The sequence below is a fragment of the Lipotes vexillifer genome, unplaced genomic scaffold (assembly GCF_000442215.2).
Source record: "Lipotes vexillifer unplaced genomic scaffold, Lipotes_vexillifer_v1.1 scaffold241, whole genome shotgun sequence".
Taxonomy (NCBI): Eukaryota; Metazoa; Chordata; class Mammalia; order Artiodactyla; family Lipotidae; genus Lipotes; species Lipotes vexillifer.
In genome coordinates, this window is record NW_006784922.1 from 1,697,281 (window position 1) to 1,710,391 (window position 13,111).

The 13,111-nt window shown below is 40.2% G+C and overlaps 2 protein-coding genes across 4 annotated transcripts in view; one reads left to right on the forward strand and one right to left on the reverse strand.

Annotated features, from left to right (window-relative positions):
• PTCD2 (pentatricopeptide repeat domain 2) overlaps window positions 1-1,685 on the reverse strand; it is a 27,397-nt gene extending 25,712 nt beyond the window's left edge. Inside the window, exons 1-2 of one of the 2 annotated variants that reach the window (XM_007457058.1) lie at window positions 1,568-1,685; window positions 194-286 (exon numbers count right to left, since the gene is read on the reverse strand). In XM_007457058.1, the coding sequence (XP_007457120.1) occupies window positions 194-286; window positions 1,568-1,682 (208 nt within the window). In that variant the 5' untranslated portion in view covers window positions 1,683-1,685. The remainder of the gene's footprint in view (window positions 1-193; window positions 287-1,567) is intronic. The other variant, XM_007457056.1, reaches the window with a different exon arrangement.
• A 107-nt stretch (window positions 1,686-1,792) lies between these two features.
• The window catches only part of MRPS27 (mitochondrial ribosomal protein S27), a 97,111-nt gene continuing 85,792 nt past the window's right edge, over window positions 1,793-13,111 (forward strand). The window contains exons 1-2 of one of the 2 annotated variants that reach the window (XM_007457059.1): window positions 1,793-1,865; window positions 8,127-8,204. In XM_007457059.1, the coding sequence (XP_007457121.1) occupies window positions 1,793-1,865; window positions 8,127-8,204 (151 nt within the window). The remainder of the gene's footprint in view (window positions 1,866-8,126; window positions 8,205-13,111) is intronic. The other variant, XM_007457060.1, reaches the window with a different exon arrangement.

Below are 13,111 nucleotides of genomic sequence, written 5' to 3' on the forward strand. Positions count from 1 at the left end.
ATAAGAGCGGTAGACTCTGCAATAACAGAGTGAGGTGAAAGGGGCATGCAAGGGCAGACTAGGAAACTAAGAATAAATCATCTCAGTTTCTTCTGTGAGATAAGGTCATTGAAGAAGAGACTGAACAGGGATAAAGACAGAGGGAAGTTTAATGACAGATCAATGAAAGAAGTAATGAAATAGATTTGATTACCTTTGGTGCCAGGAAGATTACATGCAACAGCCACCTTCTTATGCTGAAAGTCCTTTAATTTCACAATATTATCTGTAAGTAGATATCTTTTAGCTAAAAATCAGAGAAGAGAAAGTAAAATCATTTTGACTGTTTTATACTTAGCAAATAACGTGTAGAGCTTGACTGTCTCTTTCTAATAACTGATCTTATCTTTGGTTAGTATAAATAACCCACCTAGACAGGTACAAATATAATAGTCACCGTGGTGGGGAAAAAAATGTCCAAAGTACCAAAGAATGCAAATCCTCCACAAGACAAGTTTTGTCTGTGTGTGTGTGTGAAAGAAGCTAGTGATTAACTGGGTATGGGGATGGCTAGACAGGAGTTTGGGATCTTAAAGACAGACAGCAAAACAGGTATATCTAGATTTGGTTTAAACAGGTAGAAGCATATAGGGTAGGGGAAAAAACTTTAATGTGACCATTGGAATTCCCAGGACTGTCATTTGTGAAATGAGGCGTTATGGCCTCTCAGATTTGGACTCTTGGTATCCTCTAGATACATCAGGAATCACTGACCACAACTTAGCAGAAATGATCAGTTTAGGAAACATCATTTCCTTAGGATGCTCGGCTGTGCATGAACTGGAGCTTGGCCAAAGAACTGTCCACTACAAGAGCTCTGTGTACTACAATAACAATGTAACAACAAAAATTGCTGATTTCTAGAGAGGCAGGTCCAGAGAAGGTGTTACAGTAGGACTGCCTGTGTTCAAACCCTTCCTATACCAGTTCCCTCTGACCTTGGGCAAATTACTTAGCTTTGCGGTTTCCTCCTCTGTAAATGAAGAATAGTACCTCTCTCACTGGGTGATGTGAGGAGAAAAGGAATGAATGTATGTAAAATGTATTACAGGAAAGCCTGACACAAAGTGTTAAATATTATCACTCACTAGCATCTTCAAATTTAATCATTTTCATAAAGATATTAAGGGATAATTTGACAAATAAAGAAACCTGCTCAGAGTCTTTCAGACTTCGCTACAGAGCTGGACTCCAAACTCATAGTCTTTGACCTCCCCTCCCAAACTCTGCAGGACAGTACACCCAAGGGGGAGGGGGTGTTCCCGGGGCGCAGCACAGCTCCATCCGAGGGAATACTACCGTCCCCAGGTCAAGAGCCCAGCCCATCTGTCCTTTGATTCCCAGGCACCCGGGCGTCCACGACATCCAGAGGCCACCACTGTACCCACGTGCAGAGGGCAAGTGCATGCTCGATTGCTCTAGGCCCCTGAGTGAGGCGCTGTTATTTCTCCAAAGAGATGCCCGCTGAGGTTTAAAGCTCCCTTCTGTCCCATCCCTCCCCTCCTTCACGGCCCGAGGCCTAGGATACCTCCGAGAGGGTAGCGGCTGCAGGTGGAGCCCAAGCCGCCCAACCCTGGATACACCAAACTCCGCAGCGCCTGCAGCTGTAAGACTTGTTTAGGTGGCTGAAAGGCGGCCGCCATACTGTCCCGGGCTGCACCAACTGGGGGAGCCGGGGGGGGGCGTGGATTGTTGCCTAGCCCTTCCTCCGCCCGCAGTCCCCCTATCGGTCATTCCTTTGGTATGCTCCAAGATGGCGGTCCACGTGGTGCGGCGCGGGATCCTCTGGGCGCGGAAAGTGTCGCTGCCTCATCTCTCCCTGACAGGTTGGTGGCTGCTACCTTCGTGGGCCTGCTTCATTAGGCCCCTGAGAACTCTCTTCCTTGAGTAAAGGGAGCAGTGGGCTTTTAAGGGGAGAGGAAATGCTTTTGGGATCTAGTTGCTAGAGAAACCCCTGGAGGTGTTTGGTAGCACAGAGAGGGGAGGTAAGGTCTGTGACCCATCTCCTTCCCTAAAATAATAGTGTCTGCCTATCCAAAGGTGTGAAGAGCAGAGGAAGTCCGGGCATGAGAGCTTTTGCGTATGATTTGCCGGGTTTGTGTGTGAGGGTGGTCATCTCTTTGCTGCCCGTGAAAAGCCCAAATGTGTCCCCGCTGGGGCTCTGAAATTTCTCTCCCTGTTGAGTTTCCTTAGAGGGGCGTCATAAACGTTCTCCTTTTAACACCTGACGTGTGGCCAGACCCTTGGTTTTCACTTGGTGAAGGAATTTCTTACTAATCTCAGTTTACCTGATGACCTTGGGCGCAACTTTTGATTGACTTTTCTTTGCCCAAGTTTTCCGTTCAGACAATAAATGCTAATAGTTACTTTTAAAGTACTTTGATATCCGAATGAATGACGGCTCACTCAAAGCCTGTTTACAGGACCTGCTGATGAAGACATTGGGAAAAACTTGTTTAATTCACAGAAGCTAAATCCTGACAGATGTATCTGATTATATGATTAAAATATAATAATCACAATTGATTTTTCCAATGCCTATTATCTCATCTTTCCAACATACCTCCTCTAGCCCCTGTTAGAAAGCAACACATACAGTTTTGCCCACACGCCTTTAAATATCAACGTGAAACCTTATAGCTGGCCACCAGAAGTTTTCTGAGAATTAACTGATTGACCTAGCTCATGAAAATGTTTCAGGCCACACATTAGGTAAAGTGGTCTGCACAGTACTTGGCACCTCAGTAAGAATTAACTGTTGTAGCTATTTACTAGCTTGTTTACTTATGTTGTTAGTAAATGCTTTTCAATTTAAACAAGATCTTGGATTGTCTATCAGGGAAAGTATCATAGTTGCTTAGCATACTCGGGGGCAGTCATACTAACAGCGGAATGGAAACTAGATAAAGGTGAATTGAAAGAATTTCCAGGGAGCATTTTGATCGTAGTTTGAAATGGTGTGCTCATTATAGGTTACACCTGTGCTGTTCCCTTGAAGTAGCCGGGGAGCTACACATGGCTATTTAAGTTAGTTTAAATTTAAAACTTCTGTTCTTTAGTCACATTAGCTACATTTTAAGTGCTCAGTAGACACCTGTGGCTAGTGGCTACTGTATTGAACAGTTCAGAATTGAACATCTCATTCATTACAGAAAGTTATATTGCACAAGCAGGGGGTTAGACCACAGATGAAAGGAGTCTTGAAATCAGGAACTGAAGGGTATAAGGCAAGTGAATATAAGTATGTAGGATAGTACATTATGGACCACTGGGGGTTTGAGAATGCTGATAAGGAGCTTTAAGTCATCAAAACATCTTGAATCATTACCAGATAAAAGAAGAAAAAATTTGTACAAACTGAGGACCAATCAGTATTTGGAATACTTCGGTGCTTCCACTGATTCTCCCTACAACATAATGGATAAGGGCAACTAAAGTGATCAAGAGAATGAGAGAAAGGTTTATTGAGATGAACTGAAAAGGTGACTTCAGTATATGAAGAGGCTAGAGAGGGAAACTTTTAGGGCACTTACTACATAGTGGACATTAGGCTAGGTACTTAATATATGCCCTTATTTAAATTATGATACAGTAGTTCCCTGTTTTACATATGAAGAAAGAGGCTCAGAGACCTGGTGTAACTTGCCCACATTTTTATAAAATTTTTTATAGCAAGGCTAGGATTCACACTCAGACTTTGTGACTCTAAAGCCTATCTGTGTTCACAATCACACTGCTTCCCTTTGGATGGAAAACATGTTTGGAGACATCTTACCAAAGGCCAAATTAACTATAAAATAAGTAAGTTTTTAATAAATAAGTATTTACTAAACTTTGAAATTCTGGTCTATGGAGGTATCTTTTCAGAATTAAGCAGGGGAGATATTTGCTTTTTAGTGGATAGTTATCTTAGAATATTGTTGCTCTTAAAATTGACTGGCTGAAGGGTTAGCAGGTTCAAGAAGGGTATATATATGCTCTTGGGTGGCATATTCGGAGTGGCATTAAACGGGCTCAGAGATCTAAACTTGTGAGGCTGATAACATCCTATCCCCTTGTTACTTCAATGTTATCTGAGGGTCAACATCATCATCATTACCTGGGAACTTTTAGAAATGCAGAATCTGTTTCCACCCCAGACCTACTGATCAGAATCTGCATTTTATCAAGATTCATGTGCGCATTAAGGTTTGAGAAGGTGATCTAGATTTTCCATTTTGCCATTGTACACTTAATGTCCTGTCTGGCTTCATAGAAATTCTTTGGTTTTAACGTTAATATACAGACCCCTCAACTACCATACAGAGATGGGAAAAATTTTAAATGATGTCATTTAAAAGTATCTGAAGAAGATGAATATCCTACTTTAAAAGGTTTACAGATAATGGAATGTCTGTCTATCTGAAGGTGTAGTAATTTCCTATTGCTGCTGTAACAAACTACCACCAATTTGGTGGCTTAAAACAACGTAGATTTATTACCTTACTATTCTATAGGTCAGAAGTCTGATACAGAGTCTTTTTGTGCTAAAATCAAGGTGTTGAAAGGGGTGTATTCCCTTTAGGAATCTCTAGGGGTGAATGTTTCCCTAGCCTTTTCCATCTTCTGGAGACCACCTGCGTTCTTTGGCTCATCGTCCCTTTCTCAGACATCTTCAAAGCGAGCAGTGGCAAGTCAGGTCCTTCTTACATACCTCTGTCTTTCATGCATCACACTAACAACCTGTCTCCCTCTTCCACTTTTTAAGGACCTGTGATTATATTGAGCCCACCTGGACTTCCCTGGCAGTCCACTCGTTAAGACTCTGCGCTTCCAGTGCAAGGGGCTCGGGTTTGATCCCTGGTTAGGGAACTAAGATCCCACATGCCGTGCAGTGTGGCCAAACAAACAAACTGTGAGCCCACCTGGACAACCCAGGACAGTCTTCTCACTTTAAGATCAGCTGATGTGCTGATCTTAATTCCATCTGTCACCTTAATCCCCCTTTCTCATGTACCCTAATATTCACAGGTTCTGGGAACTAGGACATCTTTTGCGGGGGGGGACATTATTCTGCCTACGCCACTTGGTAACTCATTCCTATGTTTGTCATTGGTTTCTATTAGGAAGATTTTCCACTTGCCAAATTTAAATTCTTTATCCTTATACTTATTTCCTTTCATTGTATCCTCAATGGAGGTGGAAAATGATTACTGCTTACTTTCTTATAAAGCAAACATTTAAAAGTTCATATATATATGAAATTTACTGGGCTTATCTTTTGTAAATTTACGAGTTCTAATTTTGTTTTCAGTCAATGTGATCTCCTTGAACAACTGCACACAGCATTCTGGCACTCCTGTCTTTCCCCACCATCACCTCCTCTGCTTTTTCTCTCCCAGTTCAAAACTCATGAACATAATTCTAGATAATTGTCTTTCCTGACTTTAGAACAAGGAGGACTGATTTCTTATGCTAGAATAAAACATATGCTAGGAGAAGAAATAAAGTAAGAGAATGTAATAACAACAAATAGAGAATATTTGAGTCACTGGTATCCTGGAGTATATAGGTTAACAGCCCTCTCCTGAGCTCATGCTCACATAGAAAAGGGCTGCCCTTGTTTCCCACAGAAAGGAGAGATCTACCTGGTTTTAGAAATTGGAATTCAGTTTGCATAGAAATGCAACAGTAAATTATGAGTGGGTTATCTGAACTGATTGTTTTGGTTCTATGTCAGACTGTTAGAGCATACAGAGACCTTAAATATCACCCGGCCAGTTCCTTCACTTACAACTGCAGGGTCTGAAGTTTTCTACCAGCTGGTAAAACTCAAACTAAATCTCAGGTCTGCTCACTCTTGACCTGGTGTGCAGCTACACACCTAATGTCATGCCATCAAGGCCGTTACATCTTGTTCATCCTTCTTGACAGATCTAGGAATGTAACTGACAATTTATAACATCATTTGTATGAAAAATGTATTCTAAGTTCCAAACATCTAATCATTTTTTAAAAAATAATCCATTTGAAATGTAGGCACTTTTTAATAGTTACTATTTTTAAGAAATATCTTAGTTCCCCTTTGAGGCAGTCTTTGGCAGCTTTTAATATTATTGCTTCATTGCTTAAACTTTAGACTTCAAATTTAGACATACTATTCTAGTAAAGGTCTGACCCAACCTCTTCTGAAGGCAAGGGAGGGACTGGTCTTGTGTATAAACACACAGACGTGTTTATATTTGTTTTAGTTGGGAGATGGATAGAGAATAACAATAGCATGCAAATACTGTGCTTAATCGGCTCCCATGCCTTCTAGTTGTGTTTGGTTTATGGTCTGCTATGACCTTCAGGTAATAGTCTGCCATTCATTTCTTTTCAGTTTTTTTAAACAGCTTTATTTAGATTTGGTTCACATACAATTCACCCATTTAAAGTAGTCAATTTAATGTTGAATTTTTTTTTTTTTGTATATACACAGGGTTGTGCAGCAGCCATCACCACAATCAATTTAGGACATTTTCATCACTTCAAAAAAACCCCATACTCATTAGCATCCACTCCCCATTTCCACCCAGGTTTTTCTGCCTGTCTACCCTCCAGGTCTAGGCAACCAATAAGCTGCTTTCTGTCTTTAGATTTGCTGATTGTGGACATTTCATATAAATGGAATGACATAATACGTAGTCTTTTGTGACTGGCTTCTTTTTCCTTAGCATAATATTTTCAGGGTTCATCCATGTTGTAGCATGTATCAGTACTTAATTTCTTTTTATTGCTGAATAATATTCCTTTATAAGAATATACTATTTTGTTTAGCCATTTATAAATTGATGGATATTTGCATTTTTCCTTGTTGGCTATTATGAATAATATTGCTACAAACATTTATATACAGTTTTTTAGATGGACCTGATTTCATTTCTCTTGGGTACATACCTAGGAGTGGAATTGCCGGGTTACCTGGTAACTCCATGTTAACATTTTACAGAACTGCTGAACTTTTCCAATGTGGCTGCACCATTTTACGTTCTCACCAGTAATACAGGAGGTTTCTAGTTTCTCTACATCCTTATCAACAGCTGTTATTATCTGCCTTTTTGATTATACCCATCCTAAGTGGGTGTGAAGTTGTATTTAAATATATTTTGCATCTCCTTAATGGGAAATGATATTAAACATCTTTCCATGCACTTGTTGGCCATGTGTGTGTGTGTGTGTGTGTGTGTGTGTGTGTGTGTGTGTGTGTATTTATGTGTATGTATGTATCTGTGTGTTTTCTTTTTTTTAGAAATGTCTTAAATCCTTTGCCCATTTTTCTGCTGGGTTGTCTTTTTAAATTTTGAGTTGTAAGAGTTATTTATATATTCTGGGTACAAGTCCCTGATCAGATAAATGGTTTGGAAATATTTCCTCCCATTCTGAGTTATTCTCTCATTTTCTTGATGGTGTCTTTGAAGCTCAAAAGGTTTTAATTTTAGGTTGCCATTCATTCTTTCTCATTAATTCCTTGAGCTCATGTTTATTGAGCATTGCTATATGCCAGTCATTGTGACAGGTGTCATCTTGTGGGTTACACCAGATTTGGCTTATTAGGTTTCTGTTATTTACCAGTAGGGTGCTGTGTTACCAGGTAAGATATTACTCTTTGCTTTATGTGAAATAAGGATAAATATGCTGATCCAAGTCAGATGGAAATTTTTTAGGACTAACTAATAATGATAAAGCAGTCTTTGAATGAGTTAAACAGCTGTTCAGCAAATATTTGGGGTTCTAAGAAGGAGTTTTAAGGCTCATCTAGGCTCTGCATTAGTGGAAACAAATGGCTCCTAGTCCTAAAGTAATAGGAACAAAATTAGCAACATTTTTACTCATAACATTATGGTAGAAATTTTAACAGGCTTTCTGCATCTTCTGCTTGTTAGAGGTTGAATGCATGTTGTCATGAACTGAATTGTAAACTGTGTAATATTGGTTACAGTTTCATAATAGATCTTTAAATAATCTAGTAAATGGAAAATATGGCAAAGATATGTTTAATAAAGCAGGTATATAAACTGAACCTGTTGTGAAACCATGCCTGTTGAAATAATTGTCTTTTTCCTCAGGTAAAAGATGCCTGCTTTCTGCAGCATATGTGGACAGCCACAAATGGGAAGCAAGAGAAAAAGAAGATTGTCACCTTGGTAGGTACTTATCGGGCTATTATGTGTGTCATTTCCAGTCACTCCATGTTTGTCATCATATATTCATATGAGATATATGTGAAACGAAGCTTTTATGATAATCCAATTCAGATAAGCATATTTTTAAGCCTTAAAAAGAATTAGACTGTTGTTTCACATGTGGCAAAATCATTTTTTCTTTCCTGCAAGTTTCTATTTCATTTTTGCCTTCACAGTCTCCCTGAATTATGTAAACAATTATTTTCTTTCTTGTTTTTTGTTCATTATTATCATATAGTTAGTTACCATGAAGCCTGACTATTTTATCTGCAGGATCAATCTTTACTATGATGGTTGCAGAGTGATGGTTCTCCAAATTCATTAATACCTCCACATTTACTAATTATTACTCAGTATTTACTGTAAGCAGGAACCCTTTTTCTCCCATTTCTTTCTCTGTTTATTATCAGTATGATCTTATGGATTCCTCTTTTTTTTTTCCCTTTAATGATTCATTACCATCCTTAGTTATTTTGGTAGTCCAGTTCTCTGAAATTTGGCTAGTAGAAGCGTTTCAAGCTGGCTCCCAGTGTTCCATCTTGTACCTTTCTTGCTCTAGCCCTGAAATCAATTACAGTTAGCCCTTAAACAATGGGGGTTAAAGGAGCCCACCCTCAACGCAGTCAGAAATCCACATATGACGTGAAGTTGGTCCTCCGTGTAAGTGGTTTCTTCCTAGCCAAGATTCTGCCCACGGATTCAACCAGCTGCAGATCATGCATGTAATCCTGTAGTATGCATTTAGTGAAAGAAATTCATGTATAAGTAGACCTGTTCAAGCCTGTTTTGTTCAAGGGTCAACTGTATTTCTCCAAGGAGCACTGGTTTCTTTTACTAGGGAGTGGTATTAGAAACCAAGATCTGTGCACTAGGTGTCCCCCTTGCTACTATGGAATTTTTCCTTCTTTGCCCATTCAGTGGACAGAGCTAGGAAAAACATGTATACATGTACACATAAACATACATATGTGCATATACATGCATATAAGTTTACATGTACGTAGTTTACAAATCATGAAAAATTCATTCTGAAACCTGCAGTTCCAGTTCATCTCTACAGAGTTCTTCCTTGCCTTCCTCTAGTCCATGTTTGTATCTCCCTTCCATACTGAAAACACTGGCTCCCAACAGGGACAGTGTTTTGATGTGTCCATCAGTCTAGGGATTGCAAGTTATGTAATTTTCCTGTCTTCTACCCAGTAAGTGCCAGTAATGCCCTGCAGTCATTTAGACAGTCAAAAAGATACCCCTATATATTCTAAAATGCCCTTGAGGGCCTTTTGGTACTCCTTTTGGGAACCACTGTTCTAGTGATGAAAGCACAATGGGCTCAGTTAATTATATTGCAGAGCTCATTCTGATGTGCCATATGTGAATTATAAGAAAAGTACTATGGAAGTGCAGAAACGACAACGAAGAATTTCATATAAGCTATTGTTAACACTTTCCTAGGTATGAAGGGAAAATTAGGAAACAAGACCATTATATTTGGTGCCTTGGTATGGGTCATCTCTGTTATTCGGAGACAAACCTAGGGAAAACTGTCATGGATTCCTGAGTGAGCAGATGCTGTTTGCCAAAGAATGAGCATAATATTCTGCAATGAATAAATATCACATGGAGGTAACTGTCTCCTCTCTGTTAAGATTAATGTACTTAGAAAAGCAGTATGTACCAGCTACCATTTACTGAATACCACTGTGCCAATAATCCTCTCTGTACATCCTGAGTCCCTATCGAGTCAGTTGATTTTTTTCCTCATCCTGTATTCTTACAGCACTTTATACCTTCATTATGCAGTGTGATGTGGTAAAGAGTCTGCACTTGGAGGGGAAGACAGCTGGCTGTGAACCCCAGCTCTGCCAGCTTTCAGAAACTGTCCCTTAACTCGGTTCCTATATCTATAAATTAGGGATGATAATGCCCGCCCCAGGTAATACCCTGACATATAGTAGGTGCTCCAGAAATATGTGAAAGGAACAAGTCCCTAGGCCCCTTGATTTTACACATAAATAAAACATTAGATTGTGAAGTGAAATGAGGTTTTGAAACTCACACTGCTTGGAAGAAAAAGAGGCTGTTAGAGACAATATTTTTTTTCTTCTGTGTAAGAGAATGTAATTAAAACTTGAGTTCATACGTGATATTACTGCATGTTTTCCCTAATTCTTATTTGAGCCTTTGGGCTGGGGTATGAGCCCGGAAAATCAGGTAGTACGCCTGGGGCTACATGCGGATGATCGGGCAGTAGATGGCAGTGTGACCTCTGCGGAGACGCGCGCAGCCCGTGGAGCCCGGCGTTTGGGCGCTGGCCTTGGGAAGCCTCCCCCAGGTAATGACATATAGTAGGTGCTCCAGAAATATGTGAAAGGAACAAGTCCCTAGGCCCCTTGATTTTACACATAAATAAAACATTAGATTGTGAAGTGAAATGAGGTTTTGAAACTCACACTGCTTGGAAGAAAAAGAGGCTGTTAGAGACAATATTTTTTTTCTTCTGTGTAAGAGAATGTAATTAAAACTTGAGTTCATACGTGATATTACTGCATGTTTTCCCTAATTCTTATTTGAGCCTTTGGGCTGGGGTATGAGCCCGGAAAATCAGGTAGTACGCCTGGGGCTACATGCGGATGATCGGGCAGTAGATGGCAGTGTGACCTCTGCGGAGACGCGCGCAGCCCGTGGAGCCCGGCGTTTGGGCGCTGGCCTTGGGAAGCCTCTCCGTGCGCGTGTGCGCGGAGGGCTGCCCTCGGCATGTGGAGCAATGTGATTGGGCGCTGTGATCTGGTGCGGGCTTGCTGATTGGGGGAGGGAGGAGGGGGCGATATGAGGCTTTTACTCCGCGCGTCCCCATTGGAGGGCGTGGAGTGGGGTGGGGTGGATCGCGGCTCGGGAGGGACGCTTCCTGGATGTGGGCGTGGGCGTGGGCGTGGGCTTCCCTGCTCTGAAGTGGTTTTGCCTCCATGCCGAATACTGCGGAGGAGACCTGCTGGGTTCTCTCGGATGGTCGTGCTGCTGTGGTGCCTCCTCTGTTCAGTCTCATTAGTGGTTTTCTGTTAGAGCCTTGGCGGAGGGCTGATGGGTATCTACCCAGCTCCCCGTCTGAGAGTAATTTATTACTACGGAGGTCTAGATACGTACGCTGCAGTCTAGAGGGCAAGCAGGCCATGAGTGCAGGCTGGGTCCTCTGACATAAAAGTCAAAAGGCAGCTTTTGTTGACTGCTAGCTGTGTGCCCCGGGTCTGTGCTAAGCACTTTCACACACACTGTTCCGTTTAATGCTCCACAACAGCGGTCGAGGCAGCTGCTATTTCCCTTAAGAGATGGGAAAAATGAGACCAGATCCCAGCATTTGCTTAGGGCCGTACAGTATCCTCTTGCCTTTCTGCTCACTAAACTTAGTGATTGCTGTAGTACCTGTAATTCTACCTTAGTGTCTTCTCTTGCACTGAAGTAGTGGATCTCTTGCTTTTAAAAAATATTTTTTGATTGCAGTATAATATACTGAAAAGTGCACAAATCATAATGTACAGATTGATGAATTATCACAAAGTAAACAAGCCTGTGTAATAGAAGGTTCCTACCACTCCAGAAGCCCTTATTGTGGCTCCCATTACCCTCTTCAAAGGTAACCATTATTCTGACTTCTAGCACTGTAGGTTATTATTACTTTTTTAATGTTTTATAATGGAAAATGTAAAACACACAAAAGTAGAGTGAATGGTATAAGGAATCTTCTTTACCCATCACCTGGCTTCAACAGTTATCAGCTCCTGGCCAATCCTCATTTCTGCTTCTACTTATTTCCCCATCCTGATCCTTTGGATAATTTTGAGGTAGATCACAGAAAGTATATCATTTTACCCATAAATATTTCAGTATATACCTCTAAAAGATAAGGATATTTTTAATACCGTTTCACATCTAAAATATTAATAATCATTTAAATATGAAATATCAAGTCAGTGTTCAAATTTCCCTGATACTCTGGTAAATTTTTTTTAATGGTTATGCACATAAGGTCCATACAGTGCAGTTGGTTATGTTCCCCTCTTGCCTCTTTTTAAATCTTTTTTATGGAAACATACAAAGGTAGAGAGAATAGTATAATGAACCCCCATGGTCTGTCACCCAGCTTCAATGGTTATCAATTCCCTGCCAGTGTTTCATCAAACCCTACCCCATCACCAGGTTACATTTTAACAAATTCTTGTTATCTGATCATTTTATATATATTTTGATACATATCTCTATAGATAAGGATTTTTTAAAAACATAACTATAATACCATTCTCATATCTAAAAATTAGTAATTCCTTAACATCATTAAATATTTCCTCAATGTTCACATTTCCTCAGATGTCTTATAAATTTCTTTTTAATTTACAGTTTGTTGAAATGGGATCCAGATAAAGTCCATACATCGTAATATGTTGAGATGATTTTAATCTATAGGTTTCTCTTTCTGCCTTGGCAGTCTATTTGTTGAAGAAAACAGGTCTCTTTTGTCTTGTAGTTTCCCACATTCTAGATTTGCTGTTTTCATCCTTATGGTGGTGTTTAACATGTTCCTCTACCTTCTATATGTCCTATAAAACTGGCAATTAGAGAGGAAGCCTTGATCAGATTCAGGGTTTTTTTTTGCTTTTTCTTTTGGCATGAGTACTTCATAGGAAGTGTTGTTTACTGTTGTCAAGAGGCACAGAGCATTTGGTCGTCACTGTGATGTTAAAGGTCATTCGTGATCATTGCTTAGGTCCATTTTTTCATTAGAAGCTGCAAAATGTTGCTATTTTAACTCTCTCATTTCTCTCATTAATTACCCAGAAAATTTTTGTGAAAGAATTTCCTGTCATCAGCGGGTCAGT